At 33.6% G+C, this 19,286-nt stretch overlaps 1 protein-coding gene across 2 annotated transcripts; it reads left to right on the forward strand.

Annotated features, from left to right (window-relative positions):
- The first annotated feature begins 4 nt into the window (after positions 1–4).
- Positions 5–16,411, forward strand: LOC138336771 (S-adenosylmethionine-dependent methyltransferase Rv2258c-like). 2 transcript variants are annotated; one of them, XM_069286328.1, is made up of 5 exons: positions 5–89; positions 3,779–3,969; positions 8,495–8,682; positions 13,597–13,707; positions 15,570–16,411. In XM_069286328.1, exons 2-5 carry the CDS (start codon positions 3,806–3,808, stop codon positions 16,127–16,129), a joined length of 1,023 nt encoding a protein of 340 aa, XP_069142429.1. In that variant the 5' UTR covers positions 5–89; positions 3,779–3,805; the 3' UTR covers positions 16,130–16,411. The 2 variants fall into 2 exon arrangements, with proteins under 2 accessions (XP_069142429.1, XP_069142430.1); XM_069286329.1 differs by having other exon boundaries at positions 19–54.
- The last annotated feature ends 2,875 nt before the right edge of the window (positions 16,412–19,286 follow it).

A 19,286-nucleotide genomic window follows, 5' to 3' on the forward strand; every position in this document is an offset into this window, starting at 1 on the left:
CACGCGTAAGTTTGGTATACCCAGGACGGACAAGACGACAGCAGATAACATTCGGTAAGAAAGATCAACATATGCACTATACTATAAAGGTAAGATTATATTAGACTGAAGAAATCATCTGAATATTATGAGCGAGTTCGATCACTGACTAATGATTATGGCCATGCTGTTCTATTCATTGAGATTAAACATGCGTGTAAGCCACAACCAATCACTGCCATGTTTTCAAAAAATGACGCATGCACAAAAGAAGCTTAGTTAACGTTGAACGACTAAAGGAAATCGTTTATGTGCAATGTGCACCACGTGAAACTAAAGTAAGTTCGATCACACTTTAGTTTCACTACGCTGACTATAGCTTGTGATCGAACTCGCTCTATATATCAATCAGCTCTAGCTTTTGTGGCTGTGCGGATGAGTGTCGGTACTGTGTATAAATAAGCAACCATGAGCGTTGCCCACTCTTGGATGAGTGACCGCTTCGTTGGTTCGGGCCCAGGTCTCGGCGCGTTATATTTGGTAGCAGCTATAATATAATAAGTTTTATTTCATAAGATACTGATATAGACTTACAGCTATTCGTGTGTGTCCCAGGTCTAAACTATATGTACTATCAGTTATCAGTGCCATGCGATAGCTGGCCAGGTCTGTACATAATAGTCTGGGTTATAGGTATAGGTTTCTCGTTGTTGTGTAATGGTATGTGGTGTCTGAACATCTTATATGTAATGTTAATTGTGAAACTGGTCAGTATTAATTGGTTCAGCGTGTTACTTATGTTATACAGTAGCTATCCATGTATCAGATGTTTCAGGTGTTGGATATCATGGCCAAATACTGATTCTCATGCTCTCGTTGTTATGTATAAATAGAGCTGACCACTTATTGTAGAAGAGAGAGGGAGAAACATAGAGGAGCACACACCTTGTGTGTGGTCCCATTTTGGGCCACATGTATCAACAATGACTCTATGTAACGTATGAAGTACAGCAGATTAAAATGTGAACCAAAACATCGGAGTCAATCGTCATTTCAGTGACAACTCTACGATCCACTATATAACGACTTCATAAAACAAGATTCAAAAACCATTTTATTATACTGGCGCTGTGACGTTCGATGGGACCTGGGTTCAGCAGAAGGGCACCACTTTATGAATACCAGACCATTGGACACTTCGCGGAGCTACTCCACTAAATGATCACCAGCTACAAACAACACATCAACAAGTTTTCGACCAGCAGCCATATTCCATTCCATTCTACGATCATCAGTGCCACAAGAACACAGAACACACTTACAATAAGAATCTTCAAGGAACCAACGCTAATGATCACAACAACCATACACCAACCAGTAAGAAGACAGAAGAAAGAAGAAAGAAAATGAACTCTGTATAATAATTGTGATTTCTTAAAAAAAATTGCACATTGATCAGTGTTTTGAGATATTGGAATTTAGTGTTCGGTAATGTATTATGTTTATTTTTTTTTCTAAATCTATATTTACATCTTTTCTTAATTCTTAATTTGTTCTTCGTCTAATTCTTACAAGATCTCAATTTAACGTTACTTTTTACTACAGATTTTAAAAACAATGTAAAACCAAGTTTATTATTTGTACACACACGCAAAAGGATGATAGTTGTTCTAAGCAAATGTTTATCTAATAATGTAGTGTAATACATACTATTCTAAATTCTGTATGTTTACTATACACTCCTTCATTTTACTTCACCAAGTTGTTATTTCAGTAATTCTGTAATTTATATTTTTAGTGGTATTATTTTTTTCCTGAACTTAGATTTTAGAGTTATATTATGTTAAACTTATTATATTGATATGTTCATGACTTGTGCTCTTCATTTTCATCATTCTCAGAGAAGGTTCCTTAACATACTTTTTGTTTTAAACTATTTTTTATTGACACAAATACAATTTCATAATATAAAACATATATTTAAACGTCTGGAAATGTTCTGCTGACATGGTCTAACATGCAGTTTTAAAAGTAATTGGAACTTCCAGTATGTCTGAGAACAATAGGGTGGTGAGCTAATTCATTAAGGCACATTTTCTCGATATTAATGACATATTTACGTTTATGTATATTATTTCACGTTGGGAGGAATACCCGATGCAGTTTAATGCCGGGCACAAACAAGTTTTTTATGTTTCTCTCAACGTTTACATGCACACACAAATAACACAACATGGAACTTTCTTTGTAAGATGATTTTCATTTCATTTTATTGATTATAAGATCTTAGCCTGATAGGAGTGCAAGATTTCACGGCTTGATTGTTAAGACGGCATGACGTCAGCACAAGCATTTTTTTTCTTTTCATTAACTCCATTTTTATATAGCACAAGTTTGAACAGTACTAGTTCAGGTTAATCATTTTTTTATCCTTTTTGGATTTATGAACTAAATGAAATTTCTATGCTAATGAACTCTATCATCCATTATTTTACAAAATCATGATATTTAAACATTCTTAAAAATTACTATTAGTCTAAGATATTTGAAATACAATACAACAAAATTCTGTACATATGTTGTTACTCTGAGCAAATGTACAATTACTTTTTTATAGCATTTTCATTTTTACTGGTTGGTTAATACTTAAATATCATTCACAATACATTTGTAACCATGCACTTGGTAATTTCTATATATTGGTCATTTTATAATTGATTTATCAACTAACGTTTAACAGATATACAAAACACTGTGCCCAGGTCAAATTATTCAATTAATTATATTGCATCATGTACATTTATAACTGATAACTAACAAGAAACATATTATGTTCTAATGTAGCTACACACTGTAATATAAATACCTATGATTAATTAGAGAATATTTTTCCACTTTATTAATAGTACAGATTTTCTTAAAGCAATGTAACAATTTATTACTAAATTTTTATATACTCTGTGACTTATCCATGTTGATGCTGTTGTACTATAATTTTTCATATGGAAGTTCTTTTAACATTTTATATTGTAACATTAATACATATGATATTCATATTCACTTAAACATAATGTAAGATATACAAACACTTTAACTTAGAATAATTTGGGGAATGCCCAATGCAGTTTTATGCTGGGTTCACATAAGTTGAAATATGTTCCTCTTGCGTTATTTACACAACTTTGCTACATTTATTACTTGCACAACAACAAAGAACTTCCTGTGAATGGTATCATTACATTAATTGTTTACCAGTCTTAGTCTAATTAAAGACGAGACATCATGCTAGTGTTTTAAAACGATATGGCGTTGACCTAGCGCTATTCATTTGCTTTCATTTTCATTTTAATAACAGCATAATTATCATGAATATGTCGAAGTCCTGTAATTGTTTTTGTATTTTGCTTACACAAACTCTAGCTACAAATATAGAATCAGTTCTTGTACGTTCTTCAAGTTGATTTACATTGTACATCATTTATAATTATTAAGTACATAATATATAATTATCAAGCTTTATATAAATTCTTCATATGAATTCTTCAAAAACCATTTTGTTATACACCGTGTCTCTCATTGTGCAAAACTGTCCACGTTCAAAGCGGCGACATGAAACAGGAACGAAACATCATTGATTGTTTGGACCGAAAAAAATATTAAATGAATTATATACTACATTGCATCTGCAATATACACCTGTACACTACTAAATAATACGGTAATAATATGTTTCATACGCTAGATAACAATAACTGTTATGTCAAAGTATTTTCATGATTTGTCGTGATTGTTATTTTAGGTGAGGAAATAGACTTTGTTCGTCAACATGAATTCCAAATATCTTCAGGTCTGTAAACGGATCATTTCTGATCCGCTCCTGCAATCAGGGATGAATCTTGGATTAAATTTGAAGGTCTTTGAGGCCATAAACGCTAATAAAGAACCTTGCGACATCTCAACCCTTGCACATATCACTAAACTGAAGGAACTGTAAGTATATAATGTAATGTACATGTTGAAATAAATTAAGTTATATTTATTTTGTTATGCAGAGCATATTCCAGTGAAGGAACAGTAAGTGCATGCATCATACCATTTTGTTTAAAACGACGACTGCAATTATTATTTTTATAAATTGTGTGTATCCGTGCCTATTTAGCGCATTTAATACCATACATACAATGTGCCAATAAACATATTAAAACCTGTTTTGCAATATACAGTGCTACTGATAGAGAATTTCAAAACATTTTCTTCATTTATAATCGGTTGTAAATAGTACGAATACAGATTTCTGCCTACTGCATGTTTTTGTTATTACCAACAAAAAGAGTTATTAGCTGAGTTGAAGGTGGCACACAGCCAACAAAAAATATTTTATCAATTCAAAGCAAGAGCAGGCGACATTTTTTTTTCTCTATCTATATGTTTCTATGCATATTTCGTCTATGATTGAACATATTTGAGACTAGTGTCTTGACTAAATATATAATCGAGCATTAACATATATGATTATGTTTATGTCCCCCAAACGAAGTGGGGAGACATATTGCTTTTGCTCGGGTTCTTCGTATTATTATTTCTTCTACTTTTTTTCCATCGGAATGGTTTCCGACACTTTGCTCAGAAACTACTAGGCCGATATCATGAAACTTTGTAGACTCCATAGAGTGGGATGGTGCATAAAGGTTTTTTTCGAAACCAGAAGTCCAAGATGGCCGCCAGGGCCTCTTCCTGTTTTCAGGTTTTGGTCTCCGATATCAATGAAAATTGGTCTATAGGGGTTTTAAGGGATAGCGAACAAAATGCAATTTTTTTCGTATAGATTTTGATATTCCATGATGGCCGCTTGCCCACTTCCTGTTTTCAGGTTTCGGTCTCTGATCTCAATGAAAATTGGTCTAAAGCGGTATTAAGGGATGGCGAACAACATGCAAACAATTTTATAAAGTTTGTTTGTTTGTTTGATTATTTTAACGTACTATTAACAGCCAGGGTCATGTAAGGACGTCCTCCCATGCATGCAATGTGTAGCCTTTGTGAAGTGCGAGGTGCGTGTTTTGGGAGACTGCGGTATGTTCGTGTAGTGTCTTCTTGTATAGTGGAACTGTTGCCCTTTTTATAGTGCTACTAGTATTATAGAATAACATGCATACATTTTCGTAAAGATTTTAGTACTCCAAGATGGCCGCTTAGCCTCTTCCTGTTTTCATGTTTCGGTCTTGGATCTCAATGAAGATTAGTCTTTGGGGGTTTCATGGGATGGTGAACAACATGCATACATTTTCGTTAAGGTTTTGAAATTCCAAGAAAGGCGCTGGCCTACTTCCCTTTTTCAGGTTTCAGTCTCTGATCTCAATGAAATTTTGTCTATAGGGTTTCAAAGGATGGCGAACAACATGCATACATGTTCGTAAAGATTTCGTCATTCCAAGATAGCTGCTGGCTTATTTCCTGTTCTTCAGGTGTCAGTCTCTGATTTCAATGAAAATTAGTATATAGGGGTATTAAGGAATGCTGATCACCAGGATAAAAATTTTGAAAGATTGTCGCTGAGCCAACTGCCTGTTTTCAAATTTTCTTCTGCAATTCATTGAAAATTGTTAAATGAGGGATGCCATACAGTCATGATTACTGCCAAACCAATTCCTCTGAAATTAGCCTTGTATTAGGTATATACATTTTAGGAGACCCTGAATTCCAATTTAAAAGCACATCAAAATTTGTCCTAAGATGTCCATATGCTCTGCAGCTGCATTCTTGATTTGTTGCAGGTTGGGATGGGGAGGGGTCGTTTTGAGGACTACAAATGTATGCAATGGTGTCCGTTACAATGAGTACTTGTTTTTATCAAACTGGTATTTATTGAATAAATCTCATTTATTGTAAAAAAAAATAACTGAATTTTGATCCATATTTGAATGTAATGAATGATGTACCAGCATAAAAGCCCTCTCTTCATGTAATACATGTATATAACAACCGAATAAAACATGCAGAGACATAAAAAATACACGTGTTAAAAGTTTAGGCAATAATTTAGCTGTTTTGTCTTAGCAATTTATAACTCAAAATATAGATTAAACAGAAAAGTAGAACTCTAATCTCAGATCATGATGTTCGACTAAAACAAAATTATGATTAAAAGAAATCTCATTATTTTCACATCGATATTGCAGAAATTGCCATTATTACTTGAACAAGTGATAGTAGAAACTCAGAAAAAATAAGATCGAATTATCCAAAGGAATCTGCTTTATATTTCAAGTTAGTTTTTAGTCGGCACATTTCTTTTCTTTTACTTTATTTAGTATGATATCGCTACAATGGTCAATATATAGTAAAGAGAATACTTAGATTACATGTAGTCCCTGTTCGCCGATTAAATCAGATTTCTGATTTGGTATCATTTGCGTGCATTTATACACAAATGTGCAATAGGGCCTACAATACGTGGACGCCTTATATTTCATGCATTAAAAAAAAAACCGTGAATTTTCTTGATCTTGTCTATAGACAAATTTCAATCTTAGGTATGCTTTAAGAGATTTTTCTACATTTACAGCTCACAAAATAGTCACACTTTTTAATATCACCATTTTCAATCACTATTTTTGCACAGTGCTTAAACATTTTGACTTTGTTTAATTTCCTTAATTGTTCTTATAAAAATGGCAAGTGTTGCTTGCTTATAAAAGATCAGGTTTTCTCGAGAGATTTTATCACATGTTCTCGAATTTGTGACTGGAGTCTTGATTTTGTTTCAGTTTTGAATCCAGATTCTAACAAACTATTCACAGCTTTTGTAACTGATGACAGCTTTTATTTCTCGATGCAGGGACCATCTATGTCTGTAACGCGTTTCTATGTTTATGACATTTCTTACATAAGTAAATTTATAAAAAATATAGCGAGTAGAAAGTGTGGACAATTCTTTATAAGTACACTTTTGGTTGAAATTTGTCAAGAGGTAAGATCAGGGAAATAAAAAAATGGTGATAATACATAATATAATGATAATAGTAAAAATACAAGGTTTCTCAGTAGTTTTGTCGACGTACTGTACTTCATCAAAGAAAGGCGATATTGGATTTTGAAACTGGCGGATATATATATATATAATATACATGTAACAGAAGACGACCTTGTTTATACTTTTGCTATACATAATTGTTTGTGTTAGTTGTGTTAGTGTCCTTCTTGGGTGCTTCCCGCGCAGTGCTCCATGACACGCCTCGAATGGAAAAAAAAATATTGAGCGTTACAATAGCACAAGCATAATATTAAATAGTTTAGTTTAACTGAGTTACAAATTTTTTCGCTCGATGGAAATACACGTTATACAGAAATAGTTTATGTCTTTGCCGCTTTGTCAGTAACTTTATATGTATAAAAATACTTGACCTTGCTGAGAATCTCAAAAATCTTTGAAACAAAATTACTGTACTGTACGCATACTTTTAAAGTATGATAGCAGATGAACAGGGTTGTCCTTTCCAAAACTGCGCTCGGTTAGATAATGTAATATTAACTAAAAGTAACTGTCATTTTATGTTACGATGCCCTATAAGAAATAAAGAGGTGTGTAGTTCATATATTAACCGGGGATTGGGACGCATTTGCACACGGTAAAACTACAGTGTGATTTTAGACACAGATATGATGAGATAGGCGGGGTATGTTATAGATATACATGTAGTCCTGTTATTGTTTTGGCCCATTTTCTTGTAAAACCTATATATTTGTTGTTGTTGATATATACTTTTAAATGTTACAAGTCTATGTTTAAAGTTTATAATGTGACCGGGTGAGGTGTGTTGCTTGGTGTCTTCGGCAGCATGCTTAAATTTAATTTACCTACAAATGTCAAACGCAACCCTCTTGAACCCGGGTTGACACACTAATTATAAGCTCAGTACATACACATGTACTAGGGAACCGGTTGGTGCGGATGTGTCGACATGCATGCAATCTTGACACGCCACGCTCCTGTTACAGCAACAAATTTACTTTTTGTGAAATATAGTTCATGAATACCTGCAGATACATTGTCCACATATATGCAAATCGATTAGATCAAAATGATTCACTGATAGTTTGACTAACTGAACATAAAAAATTATAGCTCAGAATATGACGATTAGAATGAAGAAACGATCGTTTTTATTACATGTTATATATTGTATATTATATACGAATATATTTCCACTGACCAATTTAACATAAGTATACGAAGCGCGACAGTTTTAAGTATTCATAATCGCCAATACATGTACCACAACAGTGCCGCATTGTTTTGTCTCAGATGACGTCACGAATCTACGGCCACCTGGTGATATCAGGGGAGAAAACCGATGCGATCTTTCTAGGAAAGAGTCGTTGTGGACTTCGTTTCAACCACATTTTATTGAAATTACGTCAAATTCAACCTGTATTTTTTGTTGGAAATCATAAAGTGAATCACAATATACAAAAAAGTAGCATATCTAAAATCTGTTTTTATTACCTTTAACAGGTACCTGAAAGAGTTGATATTTTCATACGTCTCGTCTGGATTGCTGCACTTAAAGGATGGCAGGGTATCAATCCCTGATTACAAAATCTTTAAGGAGATTATCATGTCTCAGCAATTGAACTACATGTTGTATTTTCAAAAGGTGGCCCCGGGTCTCGAAAAATGCTTCGCTAAGGACGGTCCTCCTGGTAGGTATATTGCACATCTCACGGGAAATAATTTTCAATAGTCTAGTCATAGTTTTTCTCAATTCTTTCATATAGGGATGGAATGTATTTTTCTAATTTCCGTAGCGGTTATCAAGAGCAGAAGCTATCTACATATCCCGTGGAGCGCGTTAGTGCACATCGGAAGATGTGTAGACAGCTTCTGCTATTCATAGCCGCTATGAAATTTAGAAAAATACATTCAATCCATATATTTACATTAGAATAATTTATGAAAATAAAAATTATTGAAAGGTTATTATATGATACCCATATACGACGAGAAACGAGATTAATGAAACAGCTGGATGACAAAGTCGTTCCACAACGTCGCGTTTTCAAGCTTCCGCCTTCCTGTCGACCTTTGTTTGCAAATGACAAATGATAAACAAGAAATATAGTTAAAATATTGTGGGGACTATTTTCTATTGATATGAAACTGACGTAACGTTTGAAATAAGCTGATCGATGCACGAGAATAATTGTATTCACAGTGTTTTCATAGGCAAATGTTTGTTTTCGTCAGTTGGTTGATTCATATAGTGACGAAACACTCAGATTGTAAATATATTATTTTGACTGCTGTAATTACATGTATCATCATTTTAATGGGATCTGTCTCCATTTTCTCTGCTAGTAAAATTTATCTGTGGAACCACGTCGATTCAATGCTTGAATCCTTAAGGATGTTATCTTTTTCCTATACTTTATATATTGTTTTTCTTCAATGAAATACACTGTAGATTGCTTGAAATGGGATTTCATAACAAATTGGAAAATGAAATGACTGATATGAATCAAAGAAAGCTAATTGTCACTATTTGTGATTCACAATATACACGACAAGCCTAAATAAAAAAAAACTTGCTATTTTTCATTATTCCTGGTATTAAAAAGGCAAAATACTTTTTACTGCATTTAAAGTTGTATGGTCTATATTTTGCTGTATTTTTGGCATAGAAAAAGTATTTAAAGTATTCTACATATTTTTCTCTGCTTCTTCAAGTTTTAAATTTTCCATATTATCGACTTTGTAAAATTCGTATAAGCAAAGTTATTAAACAATTAAATTTGGATAATGATCTCTTAACGTGTACACGTTTTAAAATAGCTCGGAAGTGTCCGAACTGTTCCGATCTGTACGAGTATTGCCGATGTTGACCTCACGTGATACCATTCTGGAGGTTCCGATCTATACGGGTATCACCGTTTCAGTCACGTTATGCAATATATTGGTGCTTTTTATGGATCTGAAATATCATACATAAGCATCTATATTAACAAATTGTATGTTTTATGACAAATTGTGATGGTGAAAATTACAAGAAATATAACTTTAAAAGTCCCAATATCCGCATCTGTCTGATTTTTAGCTCACCTGGTCCGAAGGACCAAGGTGAGCTTATGGAATACCGCAGCGTCCGGCGTCCGTCGTCTGTCGTCCGTCGTCCGTCGTCCGTCAACAATCGACTTCTTCTCCATAACCGCTGGTCGGATTTCAACAAAATTTGACTGGTAGCATCCTTATGGGCTACTAACTGAAAATTGTACAAATGATGGGGCTGACCCCCCAGGGGGCTGAGGGCGGGCCAAAAGGGGTCAATTTGGCTATTTCCATATAAACAACTTCTTCTCTGAAACCAAGCATGGGATAGCACCATAATGCAATGGTAGCATCCTTATAGGGTGGGGATTCAAAATTGTACAAATGATGGGGCTGCCCCCCGGGGGCCTGAGGGGCGGGGTCAAAAGGGGTCAATTTGGCTATTTCCATATAAACGACTTCTTCTCTGAAACCAAGCATGGGATAGCACCCGTAATGCAATGGTAGCATCCTTATAGGGTGGGAATTCAAAATTGTACAAATGATGGAGCTGACCCCCCGGGGGCCTGAGGGGCGGGGTCAAAAGGGGTCAATTTGGCTATTTCCATATAAACGACTTCTTCTCTGAAACCAAGTATTAGATAGCACTCATAATGCAATGGTAGCATCGTTATAGGGTGGGGATTCAAAATTGTACAAATGATGGGGCTGACCCCCGAGGGGCCTGAAGGGTGGGGTCAAAAGGGTCAATTTGGCTATTTCCATATAAATGACTTCTTCTCTGCAGCTAAGCATGGGATAGCACCCATAATGCAATGGTAGCATCCTTATAGGGTGGGAATATGAAATTGTACAAATGATAGGGCTGACCCCCGGGGCCTTAGACGGCAATAGATGCGGGGTCAAAAAGGTCAATTAGGCTACTATTTTCATATAAATTACTTTGTGTCTGAACCTATGTATTGGATAGCATATTTGTATGGTATCAATAGCATCATTGTATGGTTGTGATTCAAAATTAAAACTTTGGGAGTCAATTTTGCTAATTTTTTCTAATTGTCAGAGTCTTTGTGATAATTACTATAAAAAACCCAGGTGAGCGATACAGGCCCTCTGGGCCTCTTGTTTTTTATAGTTTAGAAGAATGTCCTGTTGTAGATCATGCAGACAGGACTAAATCGAGGTCAAGATGAGCGTTAATGATTCGGAAACTTTTGATAATAATCACATAAATCGCTAGGTTGGTCCCATTTAGACAAACAAGCCGAATTTAGCCGACATTGTAACGTCGTTGCCGAGAACGTCATGTGACTACCGTAACTACGTAACGTCTGTCCGAACTCTTCCGAGAAAGGGTCATACACTTTCGTTCGGTAATAATCGTAACTTCTCTGGCGATCAGTTTAAAACAAAGGCATGTCCACAAGTATCAACTTTCAACAACTGCTGTACCAAAGTTCTTAAGAAATCATTATAAATAGTCTTTGATATACAAATACTACAAACATTGACAATACCGGGGTCGAATCTAACTTGACTTTCTGTTGAAAGTTACGTATAGTGTGGCTTTAAATGTTATAATAAAAGGCCTAACTTAAGGATATTATCTGCTAATATGTTAAACTTTTTCTATGATTAACATTTTTCTAATATAGATGTTTAGAAATAGGAAGCAAAAGTTGAAAGTTGACCCGTGAATTGTCCGTAAACTTTTAACATTTCTCTCAAGTTGTACTGGTGTGATTTAACTGAAATTCGGCCTAAAATGATCATCCTGACATGATCTCGACAAAGTGTTGATGGTTTTTTTCGGGTCGATCCGAAATCCAAGATGACCGCATAACTGATATTCATTAAAATTCTTAAAAATGAATGAAACATCTTCATTCATTTTGAAGAATTTTAATGAATATCAGTCATGCATAAAACTTCTTGGATAATTCATGACACATTGATCATGAACAATCATGAATATTTCATGGATTCATAAAACTTCATGAGAGTCATTTGATGAATATTCATGAACTTTTTTTCATGAAGCAAAATCTTCTAATATTCTTGAAATTTCAAGAATCATTCATGAATATTCATGATGTCATGAATACCATCTCGCAGGGGTGCGATCCAAATAAATTCGCGAAAGTTTATTTCCGCGAACTTACATCTACATCATTCATACTGATAGGAATGTCTAGTCAATTTTTAAAATTCACGAATAGTATACATGTATAAACACTATATATTAGTGTCTTGACTTCAATCAGTGAATTCAGAAGAAGGTTTTTGAAATTTCAGACATTTTTATCGTTTTTGGCTCCGCCCCTTTGGCATCTGTGGGTCAACCATGACCGGTATGGATTTTATGTTAAAATGTTACATATGTAGCTCATGCTAATAATTATATAAGAATTTTACTCATTACATATGGAAATTAAGCAAATAATGCTCATAAATATTGTTTCCTATATAAACTATAGTAAAAATCTATGAAGAAGAGTTTTAAACGTTGAGTCATATTTATCAATTTTGGCTCCTTCCACAGCCCCCTGGGAGTTAGGACCACATAATTCACAATTTTGATTGAACTTATGTCTTAGAAGAATTTTGCAAAACTTCATTGAATTTGATCAGTCGAAACGACGGACGACGGCGGACTACAGGCGATTAGAATATGTTGAACAGTTAAGACTCTCTGGTGGCCTAAAACGGTTGGTGTTTCTAAAACCGGAATAAGAAATATGGGGTCAGTGTGCTTGATTTTTTTTAATCCTGTTACAAAATTTGTTATTTGTTTCAATATTTCTTGCTAAATATTACTTTAACTACACTAAAATGTAAACATAAAGGGTCAAGTCAAGCTACAATTCCTAATTTAAGTACTTTATAATGTATTTTCATTACAGTTAACTTTAAAAAGATTAACAACAAAAATGATCTTGATCTAGCTAAAACTATCGTCGATTTAAGTGAGGATTTTGCAGTAAACAATTATTTTTAAAAAGTGTCATCTGTCTGTAAGAAATGCACTTTTTTAAATGGTCAACAAATTGGTAATTACTTCAATTCCGTGTATATAAAATTAAAAATAAAAACAAACAATCAAAGTCCTAACTTTTTTTTACATAGTTTACATATCTTCTATATTACAACGTGCTACAAACAGAGACAATCACAAAAAAACTCTTTAATTAATGTTGAAACGAGATCACCAATGTCCTTAAATGTTCATTGTTTTCACCACTGTCATCATTAAACATATAAACAGAAGCATAAACATAGCTAAACATCTTGTCCCACTTGTGATTTGACTAATTTCACAATTGACACTTAAATACGCAAGAGGCAAACATTTTTAAAAATGCCGCTATATGGGTCATTTAATGCATAAACAATCAAAACAAGTCTAACTTTATGACATATTTTTCATATGGTATTCTTTTACAAATAGAGATTTTGATATTTTTTTGATTAATCAAAACAAGACTTCAACGTCAATGTAACCTCAACAGAAAGATTCTTGAGATGTCCCGATTATCTTACCAAACAAATGTTAAATACCATTTTAATTGCAGGTTACGATCATGAAGAAGCTCAACCCGTTATGGAATTCATTCTATCTCAACGGACCTTTTACAATAAACCTATTGCCAAGGAGTTGTGCGAAGTCATTAGCACTTTTGCAGGTCTGTATAACATACAAAAAAGAAAAGTCATGACATAATTGATTTATTACCAACTACGTCTTTATAACGTCATGGTTCCCAAATTTATACCAATACATGCAGTTTTCCCTTGTATGACATTTGTTGTTTGGTGTGTTTTCTCTTTCCCTTTTTTTTTTTTTTTTTTTTGAAGAAGTGCATACAAGCTTTATTTTGATGCTTTGTTTTTGTTATTACAGTGCTTATATTTACTCCTAGAACGATTTATAGTATATGTCGAAACTTCTAGTCAAATTGATACCCGTCAAGAAAAAATGTATAAATGTAAGAAAAATTGATATATATGGATTTTTGTGATTTTACTAAATAAAGGGATGTTGTGGCGTTTTATTATACTGAGTTATACTGAATATGATAACATTTTACTGTAACAATTGTACAAGTGTTTTCACAACAATACCTGCGGTAATTCAGTAGCCCCGTAAAACCACTTAATGACTTATGTGATATTTCAATTCATTAATTTAAATTCAGTTTTTTTGTGTCATTCACCTAATCCTATTTTGTTCCAGTATGTTATATATATGTCATAAGAACATATCAATTATTTTTTAATGTTTGTAAAAAAATTCGATTTAAAAATACTATAAACAAAATTATGGATCAATCAAATTACAAGATACTAGTAACAATTTTCAAAATCAGAAAAAAGTAAGATGGGGGTATTACGCTATACATAGAGCAATTTTTTACTTTATTGAATAAAACAATAATATGAGACAACTATATTTTTTTCTATTTTTTGTTGAGTGTTTATATCGTAAATTTCATAATTTTATAACATTTTCTTTGAGGAGGCCTGACGCTTTGAAAAACACAATCATAGTACAAAAGTAATTGTCGCATGGCTACATTTATATGGATTCACACGTTTCAGATCAAGTTATCAATTTCAAAGTTATATTTCAAAGAAAAAACAGAAATAGTTGCATAAAACAAAGCATAATTATCAATAAATGATACATCTTTGGTGTCATCACTGAGAAATGAGGTAAACTTTATCAAAACAATGCTTCAGCTATTTTCTCAATTAGGGTATCAATTTGAGTACAGTATCAATTTGGGTACAATGACATTAGACTATAAAATTATATTGAGCAAAAACAAACAAGTACGGAATCCATAAAAACATCGTTCATATGATGGCAATATACTCGGGAGTAAGCTATTCGTTCATAGGATTAAGCTATTTGTTTACATGAGTAATTTATTTTTTATAAGAGTAGACTACTTATAACAGTAAGTTACTTGATTATAACAGTAAGCTATTTATTTATCTATAGGAATCAAATATGCTAGTAATTCGCAGTAGAATAGGGAATACTTGATCTCGTTTTGCCACTGTAAAATGAAACGCACGTGACGTCATGTATTCAGTCCCATTGAGCTTGTGAAGGCTAAGAGCTTTGGTTTGACATTTTTGTCGACTAGTAGGACACTCGGAAAATGTTGAAGTTAAGTAAATGATGCGAGTCGATAGGCTTATAACAGGTTCAGTGTTTAATACATGTATACGCATTTTCCCTTAAATCGCTTGCAGAATCTTTGCGCTTATAGGTTTTTGTTTTTACATGGTGATCTTGTTAAATACGAATATATGCTATAATATAACAGCTGTCACATCTGTCATCCAAAAGAAACTTGGCTTAATTCCTTGGGTCATGTCCCTGTTATTGCATACAAAATCCTTCAATTCGTTCTTAAGTTATTATCTGGAAATCAAATTTGAAAAGCAGACAGACGTGAACAAACATTAAAGTCCCCGCGGGTTTCACCGCGAGGAAACAAAAAAATTAAAAATAAGTTTCTTTTTACTGTTTTAGAAAAATATGGAAATGTCCTCGATTTGGGGTGCGGTTCTGGTGAATTGACAATCCAATTTGCAATAGAAATGAAAGGATCAAAAGTTCATGGATGCGATATTTCATCTAAAGCGATCGAGAGGGCAAACGGCGCGTCCTTCGACGTTCCAAACCTTAATTTCAGCAAAGAAGATATCCATAAATTACCGGAAGCTTGGACGGAGAAATTTGATGTCGTTCTGCTGTATGATGTTCTCCATGACCTACAGTTTCCGGGTAAGGCGATGGAGCAGGTGATGAGGGTACTAAAGAAGGAAGGTATTGTCATCATTGTTGATCCTAAAGTGAGCAGTAACCCGCAAAATAACGTCGGCAATATGTTGGCGGCAAAGGCACTCACAACGAGTATCTGGTGGTGTATCCCAAGCAGTTCCTGTAACAATGGTTCTGGCCATGGTGTCAGCTGGGGCTGGGAGAAGAAAGAGGCTTTCCTTCTAGGTATTAAGGGATTGGAAATTAGGAATCAGGTGTGTCTCGTTAACAGCGACTACAACTTTGCCTACATCTGTAAAAAGAAGTAGAACAATGGAGAATACATCAAAGAACATTACCTATCCTTCTGACTCGATACATCTATAAAGTATTTAACAATTTAACGAGGCATTTACACGTACACTTTTATGTAAAATTGTATAATTTGTAATCTGTTAATATTCTCATGACTGTATTAACATCATAAAATAACGATTCATCTAATTTTTCTTTTTTAAATCAATACGCAACGTCGGCGTCTCTATTGTTATTTTAGTAGAATGAAGAAAAAGTCAGAAAGTTGGATTAAGTATGAAAACAAATAAAAATTCATTCTCGTCAAACCTCGTGTTTTACAACGTTTTGTGACCGTCGGGTGAAAGAGTTTTGTATTATACAATTCTTTGCCCATGCCAAATGCGGCGAAAACTTATGAATCGAAACATAACATTATTAAAACCCGAAATGAACTGAACAAGAATACAGCACAAACAGTGAACAGATTGTATTACAAATCCTAAAAAAGGATAAGAACATGTATTTCAGAAGAGAATGTATTTACTGTTTTATTAGTCCCCTGCCGTCTGTCCGGATTTGGTTTCCAGATGATTGAGAACGAATAGATGGATTTTTATCAAAATTGACACCATGGTAGCAAATTGGAAATATAGCTTGGGATTGAATTTGAGGTCAAAAGGTCAAATTCCAAGGTCACTTTTACTGAAATAGATGGTGTTGCAAATTTTAGTTTCCGGATTATTACTTGAACACATCAATGGAATTTGTTCAAACTTCATACAATGGTAACGGTAACAATTATAGCATTGCAGGTCAAACAGCTTGGGTTTGACTTTGGGGTCAAATTGTCAACTACAAAGGTCACTGCTACTGAAAGTAGATTGTTTCACAAAATATTAGTTTCCAGACGATAACTTGAGAACACATTAACGGAATTTGTTGTTACTTCATACAATTATAGCATATGAGAAAATAGAGTTTTGGAATGAATTCGGGGTCATAAGGTCAACTACAAAAGTCTCTGTTACTAAAAACAGATTGTTTCACAAATTTTAGTTTACGTACGATTTCTTGAGAACACATTAATGACATTAACAAAAAGTGCTTCATGCAATGATAACTTGCCATAGATTAGTAAATATAGTTGACGGCAAGGGACGTGTGTTGCTTGCAACACTTACTGTAAGCTTGTTCATGATGGCGATGAAACCAAAGAGGCACAGAAACAAAAAAAGAGCTATCGGAAAGACGCCGTTTATTCAAGTTTCCTTGGCAATAGTGCTGCAGATTAGTCTCAAAAGAGGCCTAAATAGGATTTATCCCTACCCATTTCAGAACAAAGTAAAACTTATTCTATATTGAAGGGTTACATGAAAGAAATAGGAATATGATGGATGTACTAAATTAAAATAGGTATTTCATTTAATTGTCACCGTAGTTTGCAATAGTATATAGTATAACCAGAAAGCGGTATATTTCAAAACCAGAGGAAGGGGTAGATGACACTTTTTATCGACATAAATTGGTATAAACGGATGAATGATATCAATTTGGTTACTTTTTTCATACAACAGACTTATCTCCTATGGGAAAATGTAGAATACCACTACAAAAAGCATCAAAATATCTCTAAATGCATATTTCAAATACATTTTTATACTATTTTGCATGTGCAGTACAATGTTGGATCTACATGTATTTGGAAGGAACTGAAAGCAATTTATGGTTTTTTATGACACCTTGGATGGTCTAGTCGAGAAAACCCCGTGGGCAGCATCTACATCTCAGTTCTAAAAGTCAACTCTTGACAATGTAAACACATCAAATTGCACTGACATTTGGTAAAATATATCAACAGTGACTTGAACTTTTTGGGATAAAACTCAGAATATTGAGAAATGGAGTAAAGGTCTAGTTTATACCTATAAGGTATTATCAATCTAGATCGTACTTTTTGTTTTAGGTTCAAATCAAATATTATTCAAAAAATCATATCATTACATAACATTAAGTGTCCTCACACAGGAGGAGATTCATTCAACTCCCAGCCATATATACTTTTATATACTTTTTCACACAACTATATGTACTTTTTCATTCAACCTTATATACTTTATATATTATTAACAGGAGGGTTCTGGACAAAAACAATATTAAGATTGTACTTAAACCTGGTTACAAGTTACTATCTGCGTATATATCATAATATCTGAACGACGCTCATGACGATATTTTACCATGCTCCAGTGTGTGAGAGGCCAAAATTTCTGAATTGGGACGGATTGGATAATAATCGATTCAAATTATACTTAAATAGACCACGTTACTCTTTGCAAATACATGAACAGAGTACTATGGAGCTAAGCTTAAACTCTGAGCACATTTGGAGTCAAATGATATATTAATAGATAAAATGTATGTGTATTATTTAGATGTAACTCAAGTAAAAATTCCAGTCCGAAACTACGTACTTGTCATAAGTATTGGCTACTCAATGGGTAGATTAGTATTGTTTTTAACTAGTGAATTCTTTTTTGATGATTTTGATGGTCGAGAATTAAGTTTATAATTGCATAGATTTTGATCTTGACGTGGTTACCAAAACATTTCTTTCATAAATGCTAGATACCCAAACAGATGCTATGAAGAAATTTAAATGAAACAAAGAAATATGTGATAATTCTAGTGACTTCATGATAAATTAATTCGTTCATAAAGGCACATAACTATTATCGCTTACTTCACATATAAATAAGATGCAAGCAAAATAGGTCTTAGCAAAATGTTTGGTCTGTGTATTATCATTGCATACTAATTATATTTCAATCATGAACTCGATAAGCTAAATTCGATTATCTTCTTTCCCCGCCCCCTATCTTTTGATAGTGCTCTATTTCGAATAATACTTGATAACAAGGTGGTGTAAAGGTATGAAAACCCTTTCTTGATATTTTAGCACGTATAGCCATGCATTGCTGAATCCTTATATGTGTGCTTTTAATAAAAATAACTTTTTAAGATGGGTAGATGTTTAATACCGAGAATTTCTCCTCGTGTCTTCAGCACTACACCCCATGTTCTGTTAACATGGATATTATAAATACAATATATTTACGTAATATTAATAGTAGATGGTAAATTCGTAACGTTGCCTCTCGGAGTATCTGTCCGTAATAACGTGATATATAC

Source organism: Argopecten irradians, chromosome 12 (genome assembly GCF_041381155.1).
Source record: "Argopecten irradians isolate NY chromosome 12, Ai_NY, whole genome shotgun sequence".
In the NCBI taxonomy this organism is placed as follows: domain Eukaryota; kingdom Metazoa; phylum Mollusca; class Bivalvia; order Pectinida; family Pectinidae; genus Argopecten; species Argopecten irradians.